We start from the raw sequence: 23,444 nt of genomic DNA on the forward strand, positions 1-23,444 counted from the left end.
TCATTTAAGTCTTCAACAAACTCGGCATAAGACACACGGCACACAGCGGACTTGGAAACACTTAGTGAAATTTCGAGACATGTATACTACTACACAAATATGTAGATGGTAGTTAATGAGCGTGAAATAAATGCACCGTGAGATCAAAACAGAGCGTGGGAGCATGAACAGCACAAAAACCAAAAACGAGAGCAGCGGGAGGGGTAGATGGAATGAGAGCAGCCGGAGGGGCAGAAAAAGCTACAGCGGGAGGGGCAGAAGGAATGAGAGCGGGGTGGACAGAAGTAACGAGAGCAGCAAAAGTAATGGGTTCTGTGGGAGGGGCAGAAGGAACGAGAGCAGCAAAAGTAATGGGATCTGTGGGCGCTAGCAGGGGAGGAATGATTTGCGAATCTGTAAGTTGGCGGCGGCTTAGTGGAGTGATATGAGGGGGGGGGCTGAGCCCTGGCAGCACATTTGGAATGTGTGGAGGGGCCACTGTAAGATAGATGGCGGTAGTGGATGGCTCGGCGGAGTCCATCGCTCTCAGGCTACAGCGCACTGGAGGGTTGCCTCCAAGTCGTGCAGAACGATGAAGGCGTTGGTGAACAGCAGGCATATTTGGAACTCAGCCACGATGCCGGCCTGACTTCCAAACCTGCCGCATGCGGCTGTGCTTGCTTACAAGAGTTTTGACGGTGTTAGCAAGTTTGTTTTACAGAGCAAAATTTACTGTGAGTAACACTACTATATAAATCATTATTTATGACACCACAAAAATCATGCCACTATTATATAAATTATGAAGTGGTGTCATTATGTTATTTTATGACTATATCTAACTATATAAACCAGAATATCTCATGTATCATAGTCATAATCACCATGAAAGCCATCTCCTCTGCTCAAAGAGATAATATCCTCTCTCTGTCTTATGCTGGCCTCTCTGCTTGCCAAATTTCCTCTAGAACTGGAGTATGCAAGTCCACTGTGGCCAAGTTTATCAAAGAAAGCCACCCAGACAAGGAAAACTCTTGTGGAGGACATCCATCCAAGCTTACCTCTACTGACAAAAGGGCTATTATCCAACATATCACTACAGGAAAGGCTGATAATGCTGTCCAAGCCACCCATTATATCAATTCCACCATCACTACCCCTGTCTCTTCACAAACTGTGAGGAATGTTCTCAAGGCAGCTCATCTCAAGGCAGTAACAAAGAAGAAAAAGCCTCTTCTCTCCATCAAACATAGGCAGAGAAGACTAGCCTTTGCCTTAGCTCATCAACACTGGACTGTAGAGGACTGGAAGCATGTTATATGTTATATGGTCAGATGAGACCAAAATCAATAGGATTGGGTCAGATGGGAAGGTATATGTATGGAAAAAGAAGGGAGATAGCCTAACAGATAGAGAGGTTAATGGGACTGTCAAGTTTGGAGGAGGTTCTTTAATGGTATGGGGCTGTATGGGATGGAATGGTGTGGGAATGCTTGCTGAGGTTGAGGGGAAGATGAATGCTGAGCAGTATGTGGACATTTTAAATGACCACTTGCTGCCTAGCTTGGCAGAATCAGGGATTGATGAAGAAGATATCATTTTCCAACAGGATAATGATCCCAAGCACACATCCAGAAGAGCTAAGGAATGGTTTGAAGAACATAACATCAATGTTCTTGACTGGCCAGCACAGTCTCCTGATGTCAATGTCATTGAACATCTCTGGGGAACACTCAAGAAAAAGCTTCAAGCCTATGAAAACCCCCCTAAAGGAGTATGGAAGCTTTGGGAGAGAGTAGCAATGGAATGGGGGAAGATCACAGCTGAGGATTGCCAGAAATTAATTAAGAGTATGCCTAGAAGGATAGAGGCAGTAATTAAAGCCAAGGGAGGTCATACAAAATACTAGAATACCTGGTTATTATTGTAAAATACTTGAGTCAAAAAACTGTCCGCATGAGTCACCATTTTGTGAGCCTTGTATCTCCACCATATCTCCACCGATTCCCACGGTGTAGGGCTCAAATGAAAGCCCTGAAGCCATACTACAATGTTGTATAAGCATGTCCTTGAGGCATCTGTTTGTTCTCACACAATATCATAGATAGTGAAAAATGTCAAAACATGCGGACAGTTTTTTAAGCCACTGTAAGTCTGTCCTATCCATCAGGCCTAGGGATTGATTCCCTAGGCTGGAGCTCCACTTTTCCAGCACTTACCCTCTTTCTGGACTTAGGTCCAAATCCCTGTTCCTCTGACTCTACCTTAGGGTAGTCTACCTCTGCTTGTTTCCACATCAGACTTCATCCAATGTAGCCCCTGTTCCTTCCATACCTTCAGACATCCTATCCTCCTGTCCTTCAGACATCTCGCCCTCCAAACCTTCGGACATCCTGTCCTCCTAACCCTCAGATGTCCTATCCTCCTGTCCTTCAGACATCCTGTCCTTCTGTTCCTCCGTCATCCTGCCCTCCTGTCCTCCTGTCCTCCAGACCTTCAGACCTCCTATCCTTCCATCCTGTTTCCTGTAGAAGTACTACCTTGCAGTGGGAACTCTCCTGAGCACTTCCTGCATTCCTCTGGAAGTCCTCCAGACTTTGTCAGACCATCATCAGACCTCATATGAAATGAAGGGCACATACTCAGGTAAGGGGCACAGCGTATGAGCTGAGGCCAAGCCCCTCTGAGTCAGTCTCTCTCTCCCTTGAGCAACATGGTTCTTAACATGAAGATACTTTGGACCACAGGAAAAACAAGATTGCATTAACTCTCAATCACTCCACAAACAAAATGAGTAACACAGGCCCTGCTTTTTCTGTGGGTAATTGGGAGACTGATACACTTGCATACATGGAATGAATTAAGGAGCTGCCCTTCAACCACATAAAAGAAATTGTCAAACAAGCTCAGCCATACATGAAGCATGCTCACTGCAAGGGTCAAGATGAAGAGTCTAGTATTCTCGACAGTCAAAGTCAGCCCCCCATGCCAGTGAATCCACATACATGTATCTGTATTTGAAGTATTTGTTTCTTTATTCTAATTCTTCCTGCTCTAGCACAATAATTTTTGACAGAACTCACTTGGCTTTTCTATAGGCACGCTTGTCTCCCAGCCTCATATCATTTCACTTCAATCCCTGCTCTCATCAATTGCTGTCCTACACCTTTTTTAATATTTTTTGGTCATTTTCATAGAACACCTTGAACTTGTTGATGTCCTTATTTTTGCCTTAGCCTACTTGGATTATTTGGTATCTACTGAAATAATAGTATGCCTTGACTGCCTTATCCACCTGATTTTAAGGCAACCACTCCTTATTTCCTTAGGTTAAGGAAATGGATCTCCTTAGTTTCCTTAATTTAAGGACAAAATGGCCTTAAAAGTTCCTTATTGTGAAAATTAAGGCAAATAAGGAGCAGATAAGGAACTCGATGTTTTCCTGATGTAGTGAAGATGTGGAGGCTGTCACTCAAGACACAGAGGTTGTTACTGAGTTGGTACCTGAGGATACCATCAATGATGAAGAGGAACCAGGTGATGATGCTCCATTGGAGCTCCTCTTGCAGTTTGTTGCATCTGGCATCAAGTGTGCACCTGATGGGTACAGGATTGATGCAGATGGGTTGCTGGTTGTTGACTCTGCCAGTGATACATTCAAGGAGGTTGCCATTTCTACTGACCCTGATACTACATTTGGGAGGGGAAAGCACAGACATGTTGCAAACAAGCAATATGATGCATTTGAGGAGCACTAACATGTAGCATAGCTTAATATCATCATTTTTTCCTTGAAAATTGCTTAATACAAAGTGTCACACTTTTATGTTCATCTGCTGGATTTCCCTGTGACTGTCACAAAAAATAGGTTTGGTTTGTTGAGCTTGCAATGGTGTGACAAACCTAAGGTTGAAATGATACAGTAGCTGAACATCTGAATGGCATTTCCACCCTTAACAACACTGTTCATGGAGGAAAACTCAACATTGGCATTGAGCAAGGCACATACACATCAGCAAAAAGTGAACTGAGCAAGGAATTGAAGTTTTGGAGTTGCCCTTTACTTCAAGAGAGAATTTGTGCCATGAAAACAGGTTCATCTTCAAACCCCCTGTGCACTTCTTGCATTAAAGTCTATCCTGATGATGTTGATCTTGTACCATTTCTGAGTAAAGGAAATATCCAGAGGGTTGACAGTACTGTCAAATGGTATAGATATGGCGAATGGTGGGACTTGGATGGCTGGTTGCAAGGATCTCCTTGATTGAAGTTTGATGTAGAGGGACACACCTGCAGTGAACTTTGAGATTTTTGGTGCAAAAATGGAGCATGAATACAATCAAATAAAGAGCAAGAACAGATGCTGAGTGACATACCTGGATCAATTCTCCAAGCTATGATGACACAATAACATATATCATGACAAGTGGCACGGATTGACAATGAATTGAGGGGGGTATTGTGGCGGACTAGCCTAAGTGGTAATTAAATGATGAGGTGCTGAGCACGGAGTCTTCATATACGATCAAAGTAAGAACGAGAATACCTAGGGATCGATGAGAACGTGTGAGTGACGGATATTTTGACTTCCCTTGCATAGTGACTGCATGTGTAATCCTCGGCAAACACCGAGGATACTTCGTTCGGGCTATGACTTGTTGTGTCAGAACTCTCGTGAAATTTCCAGTCCCTACACTATCGGGCCCTAGTCCAGTTCTTTGCTGCTAATATTTGCATGCCATCTGTACACCCAGTCAGAGACACATGATTGGAGGATCTTGACCTGGCATCCCGAGACCTTCACAACACGCGAAGGCGCAGTTACTGAGACACGTATACATGGCTGTACACTACTCATGTCTTCGTTCGACGACAGACTGCTGCCTAGGTAGAGACTTCGTCGCTGTTTTTATACGACTTGTTCTGACTCTTGTTCCAAGTCGCAGTCACCCTTTCGTCACTCATTGTCATCTGCTGCACGACCTGTTCAGTTTTCATGTCGCAACTTGTCATGTTCTCGCAGACCGTCCCTGGTGTTTCCTCAACGCCCTCGATCGTCCGACACTGTCAGCTTAATTGATCGAGTCGTATAGGGTCTACTGGCTTGAATATTGCTACCACCTCACAAAATACATTCGATTCTACATTTTGCCTTTGTGTGTTAACTGAGTAGTACGATACAAGTCCGGGAGCAACGATCAACATAAGACACTCTGAGCATGTCCCTTTCAACCTTGGCAGGCCACTTTCGCTGAAGACTGATCATCGTATTGTCTACTTCTTCACCCCAAATTCTCCCGCTAATCCTGGTTGGCGATTCCCAGCGCTTGGTGCGATCATGCCAGCGTCTATCGTGCCGAACAGCCCTCAACAATACGGAAATACACGTACAGCATGACCTGAACCCTCAACCTCTTCTCCTCTCTCTCTCAGCCAAACTTCGTCCACAGTCCCCATATCCTCGCCTGTCGTCCCCTCCCGTTTATTCTGTGCGCCACTTAGCCTACCACTCAGCCCATCCTCAATCCCCATCACTATCATGCCTGGTAACTCAGAAACCCGATATATCAGACTTGAAAGTGAGTCCCTCGATATGACCTTCGTATCTGTTTTTTGATCCTCACACCTTATCTACAGTTATCAACGGAAATTATCTTCGAGTCCCTTCCGAGCGGATCCCCGCCGGCATTTACGTGTCCATCAATGTCGACTCGAGAAGATGCTGGAAATCGGCCATCAAAGTTCTATCATCCGACAGATCTGTAGTGTGGGGGGATATTGTGACTCTGTAAAGTCTTGGTAACTTCCAGGCGCGATGCGAGAACTGAACATCGGTTTATAGGTCGTCACATGCATCACCTGCGTTATCAGTAGAAATCAGGGCGTCTTATGAGACCAATCGAATGCTAGGCAATGGAGAGCTCATCGGGACACTTCAAACATCTTGGGATGAGCTACTCGATCATGGAGATGAGCCATTCAGTGAGTGACTCGTTCATCGTTCATGCGCATATACCAACGTCTCATAGATCTATCCTTCCCATCCGTGCGCGGCATCCACCCTTCCCTCACGCTAAAGGCCACCATCGTACATACCTATGACAATCAAAACGGCGCACTGTCTGATGTGAGTGATGCCGGACTCTGTCCCGTTAGCTTTTGCTGATGGAACTCTGACTGCAGCCCTTTGTAGACTGTGGAATTACTCGAGACACAGATGCGGGCCACGCGCAATTTGCCAAATATGCGACGAAAAAGACAGTCTCTCACCTGAACGATGCTGTAGAGCATTTTCAGTTGGTTCTGGACCAATGCCCTGTCAGCCATCCGGACCGTGCAGCAGCTATCACCAACCTTGCGTGGGCCCACCTTCAAGAGTATATTGAAGATGATCTTCAAGACATTGATACCACTACTTCCCTGTTCCGCGACGCCCTTGCATTGCGTCCGCAGTACCATCCCGACCATCCCTTATCTCTATATAATCTCACTGAAGCCCTGACTTGGCGCCACAACAAGAAACGTACTGCTGCCGACATCCGCGAAGCTGCGCAACTGTATCACGAGCTACTACCTCTCTGTCCAGAAGGGACCTACCTTCGTAGCATCGTGGCAGGGCCAAATGATATCGATTATGTGATTGGTGGATGCAACAATCTTCCAATAGACGCATCTGATGAAGGCATCCACCTTCGAAGAGTTGTCCTCGAGTTGTGTCCTCTAGGCCATACACTCCGCCCCGAAACCCTTGACAAACTTTCACAGGCTCTCAGGTCATGCTTTGAACAGCACGGCAACATCGATGATCTTGACACGAGCATACAACTCGGTCGTGAAGCCCTGTCTCTGTGCCCCGAGGGACATTCTGACCGTGGTGACTACCTGAACAACTTGGCTCACTCACTCGATTCCCGCTTTGATCACCAAGGCAAACCTAATGACCTCGATGAGGCCATCTCTTTGTATGAAGAAGCGCTGCGCCTGAGACCTGTTGGGCACAAATTTCGTTATACCTCATTGGACAACCTAGGGGGTGCCCTCGTCACCCGTTTCTACGAACGCGGCGACATTGGTGACATCACCCGAGCTGTCAGCCTCTATCGCGAGGCACTGACGTTGTGCCCACCTGGGCATCCAACTCGTGACACTACCCTTAACAACCTTGCCCTCGCGCTCGAAACCAGATATGACAAACTGCCTGTCAGGGAGGATCTCAATGAGGCCATTGATCTGTATCGCGAATCCCTTCGGTCACAGCGGCTTGACGATCCAGAGCGCCACATGAGTCTTCTCAATTTGAGCTCGGTGCTCTGCTCTCGTTTCGCGCATACTCACAAGAATGAAGATGTCGAAGAGGCCATTACTCTTTGCCAGGAATCTGTGGCGGCCATGTCTCCACTGCACCCGGACAGGTATTTCAGCTACATCCGGCTGCAGGAGGCCTATCTGTCTCGTTACCGGATTCTACACGACCCTGCTGATTTGTCGCTCGCTATAGAGAACTCCAGACTGGCATCGGGACACCCTACTCAAGGCTTTCCGAATCGTATTCAAACCACCTTGAACTGGGTTGATGCAGCTGAGGGTCATCAACACGACTCTGCCCTCGAAGCATACCAAATGTGCTTTGAGCTTTTCAACAGCTACGTGATGACGCGATCGTCGATCATCTCGCGGCGCGAGGCTGCAACCGCTTTTCGTGGTGCACAATCACTTCCTGTAGATGCAGCGTCATGTGCCATACGTCGTGACAATCTACGACAGGCAGTCGAGCTCATGGAGCAGGGCCGTGGCCAGCAATGGTCACTGGCATCTCGATTCAAGACTCCAGTTGAAGACCTCGAGTCAGTAAATCCGACACTGGCGCACAAATATTTGGAGCTGAGCAAGCGCGTATCCAATGCCGCACAGAGTTCTGCAACCATCACCGACAGAGCTGCTGCTGATCGGGCAGCAACAAAGTATAGGGGACTCACAAAGCAATGGGAAACTGTGGTAGCTGAGATACGTGGTCTTCAGGCGTTCTTGCGGTTCCTGTTGCCACCTTCCTACGAAGACCTGCAAGCGGCAGCGCGCCAGGGCCCGGTCATCATCCTAATTGCGAGTCAATACTCGTGCAGCGCCATCATAGTCCCGACATCAGGAGACCCTCATCATGTTCCCTTGCCATCCGTCAATCTCAAGGATCGTTTCGCCAGGGCAATACGACAAGCATCTCGGATGAACCCAAGGGAGTCGAGGACGGATCTAATAGTACTTTCGCGGATAATATGGGACGTGATCATGCTACCCATCGTCAACGTGCTCGAGCACGTTCTCAAACTAAAGCGCCACTCTCGAATCTGGCTGTGTCCGACTGCAGCTTTCACGTCCATTCCTCTCCACGCAGCTAACCCCTTTCAAACAAAGGCCGACCGCTCTAAGGAGCCATGCCTTGAGGATCTTTACATCTGCTCTTACACGCCGACACTTTCGGCTCTAGTCAGATCTAGGCAGTTGATGAAGAAGCGTGTGCCTCCGTCCTTTGTGACAATCGGGCAAGGTCAGCCGGGTGCAGGGAAAGGAAAGCACTCTTGGCTGTTGACAGCGAACTCGAGCTTGTCCATAAACTCGTCCCTGCGACAGCCAGCCGCACCACTATTTCTGGTGACGCAGCCACTCGAGCAAGTGCACTCAAAGCTTTGCAGCAGAACACTTGGGTGCACCTTGCTTGTCATGGCAAGCAGGACCGTACGCAACCTTACAATTCTCATTTTGTCATGAGAGACGAACATCTGACGCTGCTCGATATCATGGAGAGAGATATTCCGCACGCCGAGTTCGCATTTTTGTCTGCGTGTCATACCGCTGTAGGGGATGAGAGACACCCGATGAAGTGATTCATCTTGCAGCTGGTCTCCAGTTTTCAGGGTTCAAGAGTGTCGTTGGCACGCTGTGGGAAGTCGACGATTTTGTCGCAAAACACGTCGTTGAAGCTTTCTACAAGTATATGTTCAGAGATTTGGAGAATGGTATCGTGGACTGTACGAAGGCGGCCTGGGCACTTAACTGTGCTACGCACGTCGTGAAGACGAAAGTGCCGCTGGAGCAGAGGATGGTTTTTGTTCATATTGGTGTGTAGTTCTTAGTTCTACGTTGTATTGCTGTCATCTGGTATTGTTGATGTGCGATCTTCTTTCAGCCTGTTGTAAAAATGGCCTTGATATATTCTTGCGCTCCAGCTTAATATCTTGTTTCTGTATACTCGTGTTTATGTCGACTAGATTGTTCACTGAAGTTCCTGTGTACTCGATTCGTCTGCAGCCTCGTCTTCTGCTTGAGTGCTTAGATACTAGCATGAGCCAGGCCAGTCGAGCGACTCGCGTGTTCCAGTCATACCATCCATCCTTCAAGATTCGAGCGTTCAGGTGCTTCTGCACCATAGAACCTCGACTAACGACCGCCAATGCAATAAGCGCCAAGTTAGAGGCATGAGGGCTCATCCAACTCAACGTGCTCACCAGTCGAAGTCGGTAGTGCGGATGGCCCCTCTGTGCACTGCTTACTACAACCACTTTGACATTAGTGCTAATCTTCCAACAAGACGTGCACTGCAGGGTTCAATATATTCAATTCCTATGGTGAGGCACTCATAATTTGATACCGATTACTCGTACTTGAAAAGGGTTCAGCAATCTCCCAGTACCTCCGCGACTCATCCTCAAGCCTGCCTCCCATTAACGTTATGACGAAGTTGTGATTTGTCTCTGCGATGGACGCATTCATTGATGAGCTGTCGCTGGCAACTGCTGTCAGGCTTTTTGTCAAGTCTTACGGTTTGTACACGTGCAGGAATGGCTGTTAATATTTCGGACGGATAAATTTGAAGTAGTGAGTATAGCTCTACATAGTGTGAGATTAGCTTGGGAGATACACCAGGCACGAGGGCACGTACGTATACCAGCGGCAGTTGCGGAAATGGGCCCAGGCTGGGAATCCTTACCAACTTGCAAGTTTTTATTCGCTGATGTGTGAGCCAAATCGTCCAAGTTCAAAACGCAGAACCAATCGAACGAGTCGTTTCAACACAAAAGGTGCCATCTGTGCTCCTGTCAAGCATTTGTCTGCCTCCAGCACCAAAATCAAGGAGTTCCAGAGTCAGCGGCCATGTCCTCCAAAGCAAAGGTAAAAAAGAATCATCGCGTTCGATGCTGCTCGCTATCCTGGTCCTGTCGTCTGCGATGAGTTATTTACGACGAGAAATTCAAACACTGAAACAACGGAGGATTGTGATAAAAATGATGCAGAACTCTGTTTGTTTGTTTTTTGAGAAATGTGAATGTTAGCGTGATATACACTAGTCAGAGTACACAAAACGCACAAAATAATCGCCAATTGCGGTCCGTCACCTTAACAACACTCTAGCTCCCAGTGAAGAGTTGTTGGTCAGTCACGAAGTTGAAGGTGCTATCTAGACTGCTGTCACCTTCAACAACGAGTATACCTTGCGTTTATCTGGCCACGTAACCACGGAAGCATTTTCTTGCTGTTCCATTATGACTTCGACATATCAACGTTCTCGAACTTACCACTGCTCTTCCCGGACCCGAATCACTACAAATCATCCCGATTCCACCAGTTATGCGTTCTAATATGTGGGCCACCTCGCTCGAGAGGAGGCACCGAAGGCGAGTACTGAGCGATATTGCTGAACAAGTGAATTATGTAACTTGTCGTCCTATCATGTTCCATACAGCATCCTTTATCGCCCGAAAGTCAGGCAACCTGAGAAGAGATAACGATTAAACGACAAGAAACACAAGAATATCTGTCCTGTGGGCCTTGGCGATGAGACCTAAATCAGCTTGGATCAGCAGGTCATGACTCGGTCGCCCGTCGGGGAGGATCTTTGATTCATTAAAACTCACGTGTCATCTTACTAGGTCCTATATCAACTTTGCAAGCTCACATACGTCCAGTCGTCCGTCCGTCCCCCCCCACAACAGGTTGGATTTCTGTACACCGTGAACCTACCCCTAGCGTTTTAGCCAATGATGTCAAAACAAATCCGTCTCGGTATTCTCACGCCTTCTTCAAATACCGCGTTGGAACCTCTCACTTTCCAGATCGTTTCCTCCATTCCAAATGTTTCCGTTCACTTCTCCCGTTTCCCAGTCACAGCGATCAGTCTCTCAGCCAAAGGTCTTGCCCAGTTCGACCACTCAGTCATCATGCGAGCCGCTGAGTTACTCGCCCATGCCGAAGTTGATATGATAGGCTGGAGCGGAACAGCAGCAGAATGGATGGGATTCGAGGGCGACGAAAAACTCTGCGAAGCTATTACCAAAGTTACGGGTATCCCCGCCACTACCTCCGTCTTGGCTTTGAACAAGGCTCTGGATATTTTCAGAGTCAAGAAGCTTGGACTGGTCACGCCTTATCTAGATGATGTCCAGGAGAGGATTGTGAAGAACTACAACACTATTGGGGTGGAAGTCACCTCGGGAACGGAACGCCATATGCGCGTTGTGAAGAACACAGATGTTGCCCTGATTGGAGAGGATGCATTGGAGACGTTAGTGGGGCAAGTGGTTGAGGGGGGTGCAGAGGCTGTTTCGACATTTTGCACGAATCTGATAGCAGCGCATAAGGTCGAGCTTTGGGAGGCGAAATATGGCGTTCCGGTGTTGGATACTGTTACTACGGTCACTTGGGATATGTTGAAGCAGTGTGGGGTAGATACGAAAGCGATCAAAGGGTGGGGGAGAATATTCCAGGAGGCATGATCAAATGAATAGACATACTATCGGTTACTATCATTCCGTTACGGTCCACTATTCCGTGAGTCACACTTAAGTCACGAATAGTAACAGATAGTCACACTGGCCAAATTTACAGTCTGCTTGACAGACATTATTTGTGATTCGTGAACTTTAACAGCAGTTAATTAGGATACTACTAGCAAGTCTGTGAGCTATAGTATGTATGGAGAATTATATAGAACTAGTAAATGCAAATAATTAATGCTGTGTAAAATATTGCTGAGGGAATGTGTGCGAATGTAGGTAGTGATACATAGGTGCATTGTGAAATTCATGACTCAGATGTGGGGGTTGAGCAAAAAAATATGGTGGATGTGGTGCAGGAATGATGAAACCAGTATGAGAAGGCAGATGTATGAAATGTGGTGGCAAGTGTCCAGGCTGGGAGGAACTGGAGGTTGCAGGAAGTTCTGGTGGTTGGCTCAAAGTTGAAGCTGCTGATGCCAATGCTTGCCAGGGATCCTTCCACTAATCTCATTGACCTGAGCACATAAATCGCGAGGGTGCACAGGACATGTGGCGCCAGATTCATGAGCCAGCCAATCCTTGACAGCTTCCTCTTCAGACGGCTGGAGGCAGCCCATGATGCTATATAGATATATCTTAAGTGGACTATAGTCCTAAAAGTCTGATACATACTCTTCTGTTGTCATCTATTGTCCAACAGGATGTATCCTACATGAGAATTGTGCTGGTGGCTTTCTGTGCTTACAAATCGCTGCTTTATGGGGGGTTGAATGCTCCATATGGATATTTGGCAGTTCACCCCCATTTACACCCTGCCGTCCCTCATTCTCCTTGATGGGATCAGCAGCTGGTGATAGGATCTGACAATGGACTCGCTCCTTGTACCTGCCAAGAAGGAACATGGCTGATGGCACTGGGACTTGCGTTTGAAAATGCATTCTTCAACCGTGAGAATGAACTGAATGGGCCCTACAGTACATTCCAAACCCACACAATCCCATGTACAAAATTTATCCTTGCTGCACTATTGGGAGACGCAAGCAACAATTCTACTACAAGTATCTTTGGTAAGCTCGTTGTTTTATAGGCATTGCTGGACATACACTGATAACGTTCAAAACAGCGAGGTGTGCCATGTCACTCCTTTGAATGATACATTCAATTTACTGTAATTCGTTTCAATGATAATCAAGTTCTGTGTGTTCCCTGTGCAGCTGAATTTCAACATCCTCATGTCTCTGGCTCAGCGGTGCGTTTCATCTAACACTTATGATCTTTCCTAAGGTGCTCACAGCCTTGCTTCCAGTGCTCCACTCATTCTCACCTTCATGGTGTCCCAGATCAACTTGTCATTATTTTGTCCTGGCAGCTCTTTTCAGTTCGAGCGTTTGAATGCATTCTGAGCTAGAACCGAACCTGTGTTCACAAGGGTCCGGTCCAATGTTTGCACTCTGGAGCATCAGACAGAAGCCTTTGTCCTAGTAATCCTTAGTACTATCACACCACACATTATCTTCACAAATATAACAATTCAATTAAAATTAGAACTAAATTTCAACTACAGTTTTGCATCAACATTAACCAGCGCAAGACATGAAAATAAGCAGTATGAAAGGGAATGCAAGAACATGGACCAAAGAAAGCAAGCACAGGAAGAACCTGAGCAGCAGATGGTATTGAGCTCACACCCTTGGTCTTCTGTGTGAGATAATGAGCATAAGAGGTTTTAAAAACAAAAAGAGACTAACTTTGCTTGCTGACCTGCATGAGTGGATGAATCAGTGGCATGGCTGCATTTTGAAGCTGGGTTCAAGGATACATTCTCCCTGCAATTGTTGCTGATTGAGTTGGCAATGATGTTGCATGTCAATGGGATGTGTGCGCGCCTTGTTCTGTGGGGTCCGCTGCTGTCATTCCCTTTGTCGTTTTGAGCTTCATCCACTCGAGGCTCATTGATGATGTTTGCTGAAGTGGAAGTGTGAGATGGGATGGGTGAGGGACGCGAGTCCTCTGTAGAATCTTCTGCCATTGAAGATGCAGGGAGTGCGTCTGGCCTGTTGCTGTTGGGCTCTTCTGCATTTCCAGGGAGGTGAGCAGTTGGGTGTGTGAATCCACTAGGGGCTGAGTCGGCTGAGGGTGTACCATCAAATGGTTTGTGTGGCAGAGGGGGATTAGGAAGTGAGTCAGCTGAGGGCATACCATCAAACAGTTTGGGTGGTGGGGGAAAATAGAATGTATCAGCTGCAGCTGGAACCGCAGGAATGGAAGGCAGCAAAGGAGGACCATGTGACATCAAGCAGTTGACAGTTGACATTGGCAGATTCTGGGCCAATGTTTCTAAGAGATCATTGAGGCCATTGGACACCAGCCAGTTTGATTCATTGTTGCCAGAGAGAATGTTGTCAGAGCTGGAGGGCTGTGATGCTGGAGAGGTCAATATGGGAGACCCAGGGCCATTTGACAAAGGCAGAAACTTGGATACATCTGGGTCATGTGACAAAGAAGGAAAGTTGGATAAATCCAGTGATCCAAACATGTTTGTCAAAGATGTATCCTGCTTGGACAACTCATCCATCATATCCGATGCACGATATGATGGCCGATTCTTGTTGTATAAGCTCTCTCCCCACAATGAACTGGAGCTGCTAGCTCCTCCCATCTTCCGATCTTTGAGTGCTGTGGCCTCTGCTGTTATCACAATGGTAAGCTTTTTTGTACAAGGTGTTATGGTTGGTCAGAGATGACACTTACAGTACACATGATACAGATAATCACGAAATGGTCCCACTACCTCACTCTCAAATTTAGGGTAAGCCTGGCTAAAATTATTGCCCAGCTTTGTCATCCCAACATGGAAGCTGCCCAGTGTAAGTTTGACCCTCGAGTTTTTGAGTTTCTAATGCAGAACATACCTCCAGACATCAATCATCCCACCTAACTCAATGGATGGACCCCCAATGAGAAGGCTGAAGGATAGGCTGGTGGCATCAGCGAGGCCTTTCAGAAATTGATTTGCAACGGTGGCTAGCTTCATGAGATTTCTTTGTGCATGTCAGCTGATAATACTATGCAGTGAACCTGAGCAGCACGCACTGCTGCTGATCTTCATCACTCCAAGGCTCAGCTTTTTCCTTACCATGCTCTTGCTTCTGCGCATGGATATACTCCTTCACTTTAGCCTTGATCTCCTCAGACTTGCCAGCATACAGGGCCATGGTTTCTTTTTTCACAAGTGCTACTCGCTGACCATTTGTGAGTGATTGTGTTGCTTGTGCAACCTTGAGCATCTCTTGGATGGATTTCTGAACACAGTCAGCATAGTACAACTTGGAATATGCTTCCTGTTCCTGAAGCATTCACATAGGTTTTTCACATTCGGTTATTTTGTGCACAACAGTGTCAAAGATGTCGTTTGCATTGGCTTTTGCTTGTTGCCCCACCTTTGACCTGCTGAAGTTATTCTTGAACCATGTATGTAATTTCTATCAAATATTCTCAGTGTCACATCTTTGACTATTTCAACAAAACTTATGGCTTTCCGTATGTTGGTTGCATTATTGTGTTCTTCCAGTGTTAATAGCCCCAATTTGGTGATATGATCTGGCCAAGGCTCTGGAAATGCTTCGAACCATTTTTCGTAAAGGTCTGCAAAGAAGTTTTTGTGGTTTCTACTCTTGTCACTCTGCTTTTTGGTGAATTTTTGGTACCATGGTTCAAGCCACACCTCCTGCTCAGATGTTGTCCATTTACAAGGGGCCATCTATTTTCATAGTTTAGACATTCAGTCATGTCAGCAGTGGATTAGATACATACATTAATGTTAATTGATCTGTTGATTTACAAAGACTGGGTGTTTAGGCTGCAGTAAGTGAAATGAATATTGAAATGTAGTGTAAAAATTGAGATCAATGTCCCATGCACGGACACTGTCATACTCATACAGCTACACTACATCGCAATTGAGAAGCACTACTAAGTAAATAGATCATGTAACAGCAGGAATTTCCTAAAGACTCTGAAACAGGAATTGTTTTTGTGCATATCACTGTCTAAGATCCATGTCCGGGACCATCACACAGGAGAATAAATCCTCGAGGGCCAATAGTATATCTGCAGCCTGTTTAGAGTCATCCTGAGCATTAGTATACCTTCTATCCATGGCTCTCCCTCCTGACATACTATCTTCGATCTCTTTGAGCTCCTGTAAAATCTCCTGAACAATGCCCATTACATCACAAATGTTGTCTGAGCAGTGTGTCTCCAGATAGCGGGTATACAGTGCATCAAGTGTTTCGTGAGGGGGACCACCTAAGTAGGTTATTAGGCGATTTTTTTTCCTGTACATCCGAGTGTTCATCAGAAAATGTCAATCAGTACAAGGAGCACATCACCAACAAGTGGCATCTGGACACCACTGGCTTGGTTTGCTTCAGTGTTGTCAATGTCTTATCAGACACAGGATTCCTAGTATTTATTATGATAATTGGATAGCGAGAATGCGAGAGATGAACTTACTGTGCATGATATCTTGCTTTCATTTTTGTACTGATTTTATTCTTGTGTCTGGTGTGAAATGAAAGTCTGTTAAAAACTCCAATACCAATAAAATGACTTCGCACCATGTATAGTACACCTGTCTGTGCACTCATTTTGCTTCCCAGAGCTCTTCAGTGGTTTTGTAAAGCTTCAGTCTACCCATATCTGATGTAGTGATTGTGGTTGGTGTTGTAAGGGAGTTTGGTATTTGGTAGAGAAAGCTTGAGAATCACTCACACTGTATTTGGTTCATGTTTCATTGGATTTTTATAGGTCTTTTACTAGTATGTACCAACCACAATGCGGTTGGTACATACTAGTAAAAGACCTTTAGCTTGAATTTACATTGGCTTCCTGCTTATCGCATGATGTAGTAGATATGGACTTTAGTTTTATTGCTTCATAATGTTGTAAAATTAGCATTACACCATATACTACACAAGTCACTGTTCTCTAAGATGAGCACAAACAAAATCTGTTAAATCTGGCACAGGGTACACACACTGTCTGTCGGCAGTTCCACAACAACCCGAACACCCATACATAGAATGAGCACATCTTGGATATAGCCACGCCCAGCTCAGCCACCGTTTTAAGATCTACAAACACAGTCAGTATAACACTGAGAGACTTTAGTATAGACACTTACTTCTTTGCGTTCCTTTTCAGCTAAGCACAGCTCTGCCTTCTCATCTTCACTCAATGCATGCTGCTCCATAGGATGATCAGGCCACAGAACATCTTCCTCAGGCCAATTCTCTAACCACTCCCTGTGCATCAGCATCAAGTACACAGCTTCTTCGCTACATGGCATCACTTGGTATTTTGTCAAGTGAGGCATCAGCCATGTGTGCTGTTCCCATGTGGGCTGCCACCTCTTGGACATCTAGGAATCACTATGAGCTCTGGCCTGAATATCAACACTCAACTCGGACCACATACCTTGATCCGTGATTATGGGAGGAATGTACAAGCAGAGTTGTATTGCTGCAATATCTTAGGTCAGTTTCAACCATCCATTGCGATATATCGTTTAACAAGCTTCTAGGATTCGCCCATAGCGCATATGGTATGTATGTTGGCATATGTGTCACTAGATGTATCACTAATCTACCTAGTAGTGAAATTTAATGTGTTGATGCTTAGAGAGCCAGCATTAGCCATGTCGCAGTCTGGATGCACTGGCTGTCCATCTAAGCATCCCAAACTCATCAGGCATACACAGCCAGACACCACCCAGCCCTTGAATCATGTCAACAGGCATCACATGTTCAGTTTGCAGCCTAGCGGTCAACTTGCACTTCGGACTTCTTACATTCCTGCCACCCTACCTGAGAAGGAGGATGAAAATGCTGGGACATTGATGCCAGCCCTACCGTTCCCACTGAAGATGATCCTTGGAACGAGATGGTGCCCTTCAACCCTTCATCCGAGGTGGACAATGTCCTTGGAGTGCCTGAGATGCCAATGGCTGAAAAGAGATGCAGGAGAACTGCAGGAGTAAGTCTTCAGTGTTAGTATGAAGATAATGCCATAGTTGATCTTACATAGGACACTCCCATCTCCTCTTGGCTGCCAGAACATCAGACATACATGAACGAGTTTCTACGACTTGAAGGAAGAGGCCAGGATTCAGACACCCCATGTGCGTGTGGTGCAGAGGATGCCATGTTTCGGTGTCAGGATTGTTTCTCTCTCGAGCTTGCATGTTGGTCATGCACCATTGGGTTGCACCATAACTCCCCACTCCATAGAATCAAGGTGCATGATCCTTTGATCCTCTAATTCTAACTTTAACAATGAGAAATAGGAATGGAGGGGCAGATTTTTCCACCCTGTTTCATTGAAATCCATGGGCCTGCGCATTCAACTTGGACACCCTCCTGGTATCACTTGTTGCAGACCGACACCAGCATTTGGTGATGACTTCATGATTATCAATGTCCACAGTGTGCATCCAACAGGACTTGATTTTTGTGGATGCGAGCAGGAAGTTTCACACTTCAAACAACTACTCCATGTGCGCTTATTCCCTTCCATGGTGACTGACCCAAGAATGGTGGCAACATTTGCTGTTTTGGAGTTCTTTCACATACTCTCCTTCGAGTCTAAAGTGTCTGCATATGAGTTTTATCATAGCTTGGCACAGTGGACTGACAATACAGGAATCACGCCAATTCATGTAGGTTCATTTTCTAACATCATGTATTCAGATATACTTACACAAAAGATCAGGATCGCTACTCAGTATTTCTAAGGATAGTCCATGAGTGGAGAAACATCAAAGCACTCAAACGTTCAGGTTGTGGCCACCATCCTGCTGGAATAGGTTCCACTCAAGATGGAGATCTGGCCATTCTCTGCCCTGCATGCCCGCATCCTGGAAAAAACCTCCCTACTAACTGGGAAACTTCACCTCCAAGTCAGCAGTGCGCAAGTTCCCTTATCAGAACACAATGAATTGACTAATGAATAGCTAGATGGAAGTACAGTGGCTCAAAAAACTGTCCGCATGTTTTGACATTTTTCACTATCTATGATATTGTGTGAGAACAAACAAATGCCTCAAGGACATGGTTAAACCACATTGTAGTATGGCTTCAGGGCTTTCATTTGAGCCCTACACCGTGGGAATCAGTGGAGATATGGTGGAGATACAAGGCTCACAAAATGGTGACTCATGCGGACAGTTTTTTGAGCACATATTAAAACTATATAAATCATCATTCATGACACCATAACAATCATGCCACCATTAAATAAATTATGAAGTGGTGTCATTATGTTATTTTATGACTATATCTAACTATATAAACCAGAATATCTCATGTATCATAGTCATAATCACCATGAAAGCCATCTCCTCTGCTCAAAGAGATAATATCCTCTCTCTGTCTTATGCTGGCCTCTCTGCTCACCAAATTTCCTCTAGAACTGGAGTATGCAAGTCCACTGTGGCCAAGTTCATCACAGAAAGTCACACAGACAAGGAAAACTTCTGTGAAGGGCATCCATCCAAGCTCACCTCTACTGATAGGAGGGCTATTATTCAACATATCACTACAGGAAAGGCTGATAATGCTGTCCAGGTCACCTATTACATCAATTCCACCATCACATTCCCTGTCTCTTCACACACTGAGAAACATTCTCAAGACAGCTCATCTCAGGTCAGTAACAAGGAAGAACAGGCTTTCCTCTCTATCACACATAAACAGAGATGACTAACCTTTGCCTTAGCCCATCAGAATTGGATTACATGGACTGGAAGCATGTTATATGATCATATAAGACCACAATAAATAGGATTGGGTCAGATGGCAAGGTATATATGTGAAAAAAGAAGGGTGCTAGTCCTCTCTGCATATGTGTGATAGAGAGGAAAGCCTGTTCTTCCTTGTTACTGACCTGAGATGAGCTGTCTTGAGAATGTTTCTCAGTGTGTGAAGAGACAGGGAATGTGATGGTGGAATTGATGTAATAGGTGACCTGGACAGCATTATCAGCCTTTCCTGTAGTGATATGTTGAATAATAGCCCTCCTATCAGTAGAGGTGAGCTTGGATGGATGCCCTTCACAGAAGTTTTCCTTGTCTGTGTGACTTTCTGTGATGAACTTGGCCACAGTGGACTTGCATACTCCAGTTCTAGAGGAAATTTGGTGAGCAGAGAGGCCAGCATAAGACAGAGAGAGGATATTATCTCTTTGAGCAGAGGAGATGGCTTTCATGGTGATTATGACTATGATACATGAGATATTCTGGTTTATATAGTTAGATATAGTCATAAAATAACATAATGACACCACTTCATAATTTATTTAATGGTGGCATGATTGTTATGGTGTCATGAATGATGATTTATATAGTTTTAATATGTGCTCAAAAAACTGTCCGCATGAGTCACCATTTTGTGAGCCTTGTATCTCCACCATATCTCCACTGATTCCCACGGTGTAGGGCTCAAATGAAAGCCCTGAAGCCATACTACAATGTGGTTTAACCATGTCCTTGAGGCATTTGTTTGTTCTCACACAATATCATAGATAGTGAAAAATGTCAAAACATGCGGACAGTTTTTTGAGCCACTGTATGCACTCTTTCTTGCTATAGATGCCAACTTTTGACTCAAGTGCCGGATGGTATTGACTGATCGAAAAGATCCTGGCCTTAGCCGAGGATGAGGTTATTTTGTCGAAGAGAATGAATATAAGTGGTACCTGAGCAACAATGGTGAAACCCTTCAAGAGGTGCACTCTTAGATTTCCCAAGATTCTTCTTCAAGTCTGACAACTATTCTATGTCTGACAGAAAAGCAACTGTGTCAGCCATAATGCGGTTAACATGGCTGATACAAAGTCATCAAGGGGACTTGCTGCGACTGGAGTGGGCACCATGGATTGCGCACACCATGATATGAAGTTAGCTAATGACGTTGGTGACTTACAGAAGGGTGAAAAGTAAGTTGAATCATTGGGCACATGCTGTCCATCTGACTCACATCATTGTAGATATCTCAATATGGACTATCTCATTTTCTCTGCTCTTGCCAGATTCTCTACCCTGTCGACAATCAACTTTTCATATGATATTGTGTGCCAGTGGCACAAAAACTTGTGGGATCGCTTGCCCACGCTACCACCTCATCTTCAGTTCAATCGAGAGGGCAAGACCATTAATTTTTTGTGCTGAAGTTTCATATCGCTGCACATATTGAATCATGCCAAACTCAATTCTCATTCAATTGGACTCTGGGAGTAGGACAGACTGATGGAGAAGCACCTGAGCATGGATGGGCAAACATCAATCGCATGGCCAGCAGTATGAAGGAAATGGGTCCTGGAGCCCGATGCGACACACTTAACGACCATTTCAGCGATTGGAACTGGAAGAAGATTACAGCTCTCAGTGAGTGTGGGTGTAGTATGTTGATGTTATTGTACTAACTAGTCTCATCTTTCTTTCTTAGGTAAAACTATGCTACAAAAAATGATGGAAGCTGTCATCGCTGAGAAGGAACACCATCTTGCTCTCTCTGAACTCAAGAGCTCTATCAACGACTCAGGAGTAGGAGCTGCTTCCCTCACTGCATGGAGGACGGAGATTGAAGCTTGGGAGATGGATCACTCACAATGTAATCCATTCCAGAGACAAGTTGGCAGTGAGTTGTTCTGCATAATGCTGACCTATTGCTCACAAATATACAGCAATGACCCAGGCGGCTGTGCAGTTAGAGTTAACACAGCAGGACACAAAGGAGTTGGAAGACGGGTCAGCAATATCACTCCACACCGAAGTCACCTGCAGTGTTCTCATTAGCACTGGCATTGATGTTGAAGATGCCCAGTAAGACATTTTTCAAATCCCTTGTAGAGCGCTGCTAAATTATCTTAGACACTGTTTGTGTGTCGATTCCTCTGTACTTGGTCAGCATGCAACTGATATCCAGAGGACCAAGGTCTTAACTCGAAGGAATGCACTGCAACACTGCCTAGATGTGTGGACCGACATTCAAAAACTTTACATGCCAGTGGTACCAAACCTCTGAATATCTGCAAACCTCCCAACCGGTTGCAACAGTGATGACAGTGGCTGTCCAGTCCCAGACCCCACCTCTGGAAAGGCAGAAGACTTTCAATTGCTTCTGCCTTCTGAGATCTGTGATGTCGTGCCATGCAACAAGACACTCCTGGAAACAGAATGGTCTCTGTGTTTTTCCCAAGCTACTGATGCTCTGAATGAGTGTCGTTCGCATATTCGACTGCGCCATCAGCTGTATCAATTCAAGGTTCAGCATCTATGCAGACAAGGGCCCAACACCCGCGCACGCAAAACCATGGATGCAGTTGAGGAATGTCTTATGTTGAGCCATGCTAAGTATGCAAGGGCTCACAAGGCACTTCTCTCCTTAGCTCGCCACCTTGATCGGATAGGATGGGAGCACAAATTGCAGCCTTTAAAAAAGATGCACCTCAGACCAATTGGGGACTTCAGACAACAGACTCAAGGCACAGCAATTATGTCATGGATTTGGCTAACTCACAGAATTTCTTCTGATGACAGCGAGGGACTCCAAGACTGTAAGCTGTTCAATCTCACTCTTTTGTTGTTGTATGCTGAATTACATTAGCACTTCGTGTTGAATGGTGTAAAGCCCAAGCATGTCATAATAGGTGGTTGGAGGAAGTCCAGCTCTTATTAGAAGAAATGCGACATACTCTAGCCTTTCTCAAATGGCAGGAAGACTCCTGGGAATCGTGCGCAACCCTACCAACTATCGAGCAGCCCGAGGAGAAGGAGGGTATGATTGCATATGCTTGCCATCAGGCTCACATTCAATGAGGTTTAGTGGCAGCTTTTTCAGAACATTGGAAGAGAGTCCTGCAGCTTGTGGCCTTGAACTTTGATTTTGATCCAAGTACTGACAATGTTGACGGGGTGTCTTTGGATGCACCTCCTTGTGAGTATATTGAGGGTCCTGATGAATAATAGTGTTTTTGTACCATGATCATGAAAGGTTAATTGATGTGATTCGTGATCGAACAACTACATAGTGATGCGGTACCTTTGTGAGATCGCTGATCACAAAACAAGATCGCAAGATTGCAAATATTAAAATAATATGTTCACTGGGGAATGGCCACCCTTCCGAGAGCCGTATATGCCGTTTCAAAGGTAGGCTGGCTGATTGATAACTATACAGAACAGATATATTCCAGAGTGGATAACTAGACCTAATGATGTATTGGACTTTTAGGATTATAAGCCATGTGGATATATCTTTCTGCCTGCATCCTGTGCTGGAGGAGCTGCCATGACCGGGAAAAATCCTTGCAAGACATATGACCCTTGCTCCAGTCTTTAAGAGTCTGCTGCGCGACCTGTACAATGAAATTAGCACCACAGGAACTCGAAAGAGAAATAATCATACTTGGTTTACCTGTTACGGCGAACTAGGATAGGCGCAATGACAGATACTTGATAAGAGTAATGTCTGCAGTTGAGTCAAGACCTCACAAATGTAAGGCTTCTTAAGACAAGTCGGAGAGAGTGTCTCTGGCTTGAATATCAGTATCAGATGACTTAGGATTGGGGGTCCTAAGCAAAGGATGTTTCAGGTGAGAACCTAGTAGATTAAAGTGAAGATCTGCTAAGTACATGAC

The 23,444-nt window shown here is 45.5% G+C and overlaps 7 protein-coding genes across 7 annotated transcripts; 5 read left to right on the forward strand and 2 right to left on the reverse strand.

The window, feature by feature from the left end:
- Positions 1-112: 112 nt before the first annotated feature.
- Positions 113-726, reverse strand: BJ212DRAFT_1579742 (uncharacterized protein; the record flags this gene model as incomplete). The annotated part of the gene is made up of 1 exon (XM_041342261.1): positions 113-726. Exon 1 carries the CDS (start codon positions 596-598, stop codon positions 113-115), a length of 486 nt encoding a protein of 161 aa, XP_041189068.1. The 5' UTR covers positions 599-726.
- A 2,169-nt stretch (positions 727-2,895) lies between these two features.
- BJ212DRAFT_1302722 (uncharacterized protein) lies at positions 2,896-3,737 on the forward strand (the record flags this gene model as incomplete). The annotated part of the gene is made up of 4 exons (XM_041333305.1): positions 2,896-2,953; positions 3,177-3,250; positions 3,286-3,308; positions 3,431-3,737. The coding sequence occupies 4 exons, from the start codon at positions 2,896-2,898 to the stop codon at positions 3,735-3,737; spliced, it is 462 nt and encodes a 153-aa protein (XP_041189069.1).
- A 1,774-nt stretch (positions 3,738-5,511) lies between these two features.
- On the forward strand, positions 5,512-9,287 carry BJ212DRAFT_1570255 (CHAT domain-containing protein). Its single transcript, XM_041342044.1, has 8 exons — positions 5,512-5,558; positions 5,617-5,767; positions 5,822-5,961; positions 6,380-6,502; positions 6,527-6,622; positions 6,647-8,579; positions 8,609-8,828; positions 8,882-9,287. The coding sequence occupies exons 1-8, from the start codon at positions 5,519-5,521 to the stop codon at positions 9,098-9,100; spliced, it is 2,922 nt and encodes a 973-aa protein (XP_041189070.1). The 5' UTR covers positions 5,512-5,518; the 3' UTR covers positions 9,101-9,287.
- Positions 9,288-10,863: 1,576 nt separating this feature from the next.
- BJ212DRAFT_619717 (Asp/Glu/hydantoin racemase) lies at positions 10,864-11,911 on the forward strand. Its single transcript, XM_041343670.1, has 2 exons — positions 10,864-11,799; positions 11,857-11,911. The coding sequence occupies exon 1, from the start codon at positions 11,010-11,012 to the stop codon at positions 11,742-11,744; it is 735 nt and encodes a 244-aa protein (XP_041189071.1). The 5' UTR covers positions 10,864-11,009; the 3' UTR covers positions 11,745-11,799; positions 11,857-11,911.
- Positions 11,912-13,429: 1,518 nt separating this feature from the next.
- BJ212DRAFT_1484671 (uncharacterized protein) lies at positions 13,430-17,169 on the reverse strand (the record flags this gene model as incomplete). Its single annotated transcript, XM_041340841.1, has 6 exons — positions 13,430-13,445; positions 13,496-14,435; positions 14,499-14,605; positions 14,660-14,788; positions 14,841-15,049; positions 16,933-17,169. 6 exons carry the CDS (start codon positions 17,167-17,169, stop codon positions 13,430-13,432), a joined length of 1,638 nt encoding a protein of 545 aa, XP_041189072.1.
- Positions 17,170-17,445: 276 nt separating this feature from the next.
- Positions 17,446-18,553, forward strand: BJ212DRAFT_1302727 (uncharacterized protein; the record flags this gene model as incomplete). The annotated part of the gene is made up of 4 exons (XM_041333306.1): positions 17,446-17,783; positions 17,886-17,928; positions 18,094-18,465; positions 18,497-18,553. The coding sequence occupies 4 exons, from the start codon at positions 17,446-17,448 to the stop codon at positions 18,551-18,553; spliced, it is 810 nt and encodes a 269-aa protein (XP_041189073.1).
- Positions 18,554-20,625: 2,072 nt separating this feature from the next.
- BJ212DRAFT_1302728 (uncharacterized protein) lies at positions 20,626-22,623 on the forward strand (the record flags this gene model as incomplete). The annotated part of the gene is made up of 7 exons (XM_041333307.1): positions 20,626-20,741; positions 20,793-20,874; positions 20,976-21,189; positions 21,251-21,442; positions 21,489-21,627; positions 21,862-22,361; positions 22,412-22,623. The coding sequence occupies 7 exons, from the start codon at positions 20,626-20,628 to the stop codon at positions 22,621-22,623; spliced, it is 1,455 nt and encodes a 484-aa protein (XP_041189074.1).
- Between the last annotated feature and the right edge of the window lie 821 nt (positions 22,624-23,444).

This window comes from Suillus subaureus, assembly GCF_016647635.1.
Source record: "Suillus subaureus strain MN1 chromosome Unknown BJ212scaffold_35, whole genome shotgun sequence".
Lineage (NCBI taxonomy): Eukaryota > Fungi > Basidiomycota > Agaricomycetes > Boletales > Suillaceae > Suillus > Suillus subaureus.

Bases quoted from the DNA above. Each gene is read 5' to 3' on its own strand.
- BJ212DRAFT_619717 (XM_041343670.1), top strand. From the start codon at position 11,010: ATGATGTCAAAACAAATCCGTCTCGGTATTCTCACGCCTTCTTCAAAT.
- BJ212DRAFT_1570255 (XM_041342044.1), top strand. From the start codon at position 5,519: ATGCCTGGTAACTCAGAAACCCGATATATCAGACTTGAAA. The intron at 5,962-6,379 runs GTGAGTGACTCG...ATGATCTTCAAG, and splicing joins TCATGGAGATGAGCCATTCA to ACATTGATACCACTACTTCC. The intron at 8,580-8,608 runs GTCCATAAACTC...TGCGACAGCCAG, and splicing joins TTGACAGCGAACTCGAGCTT to CCGCACCACTATTTCTGGTG.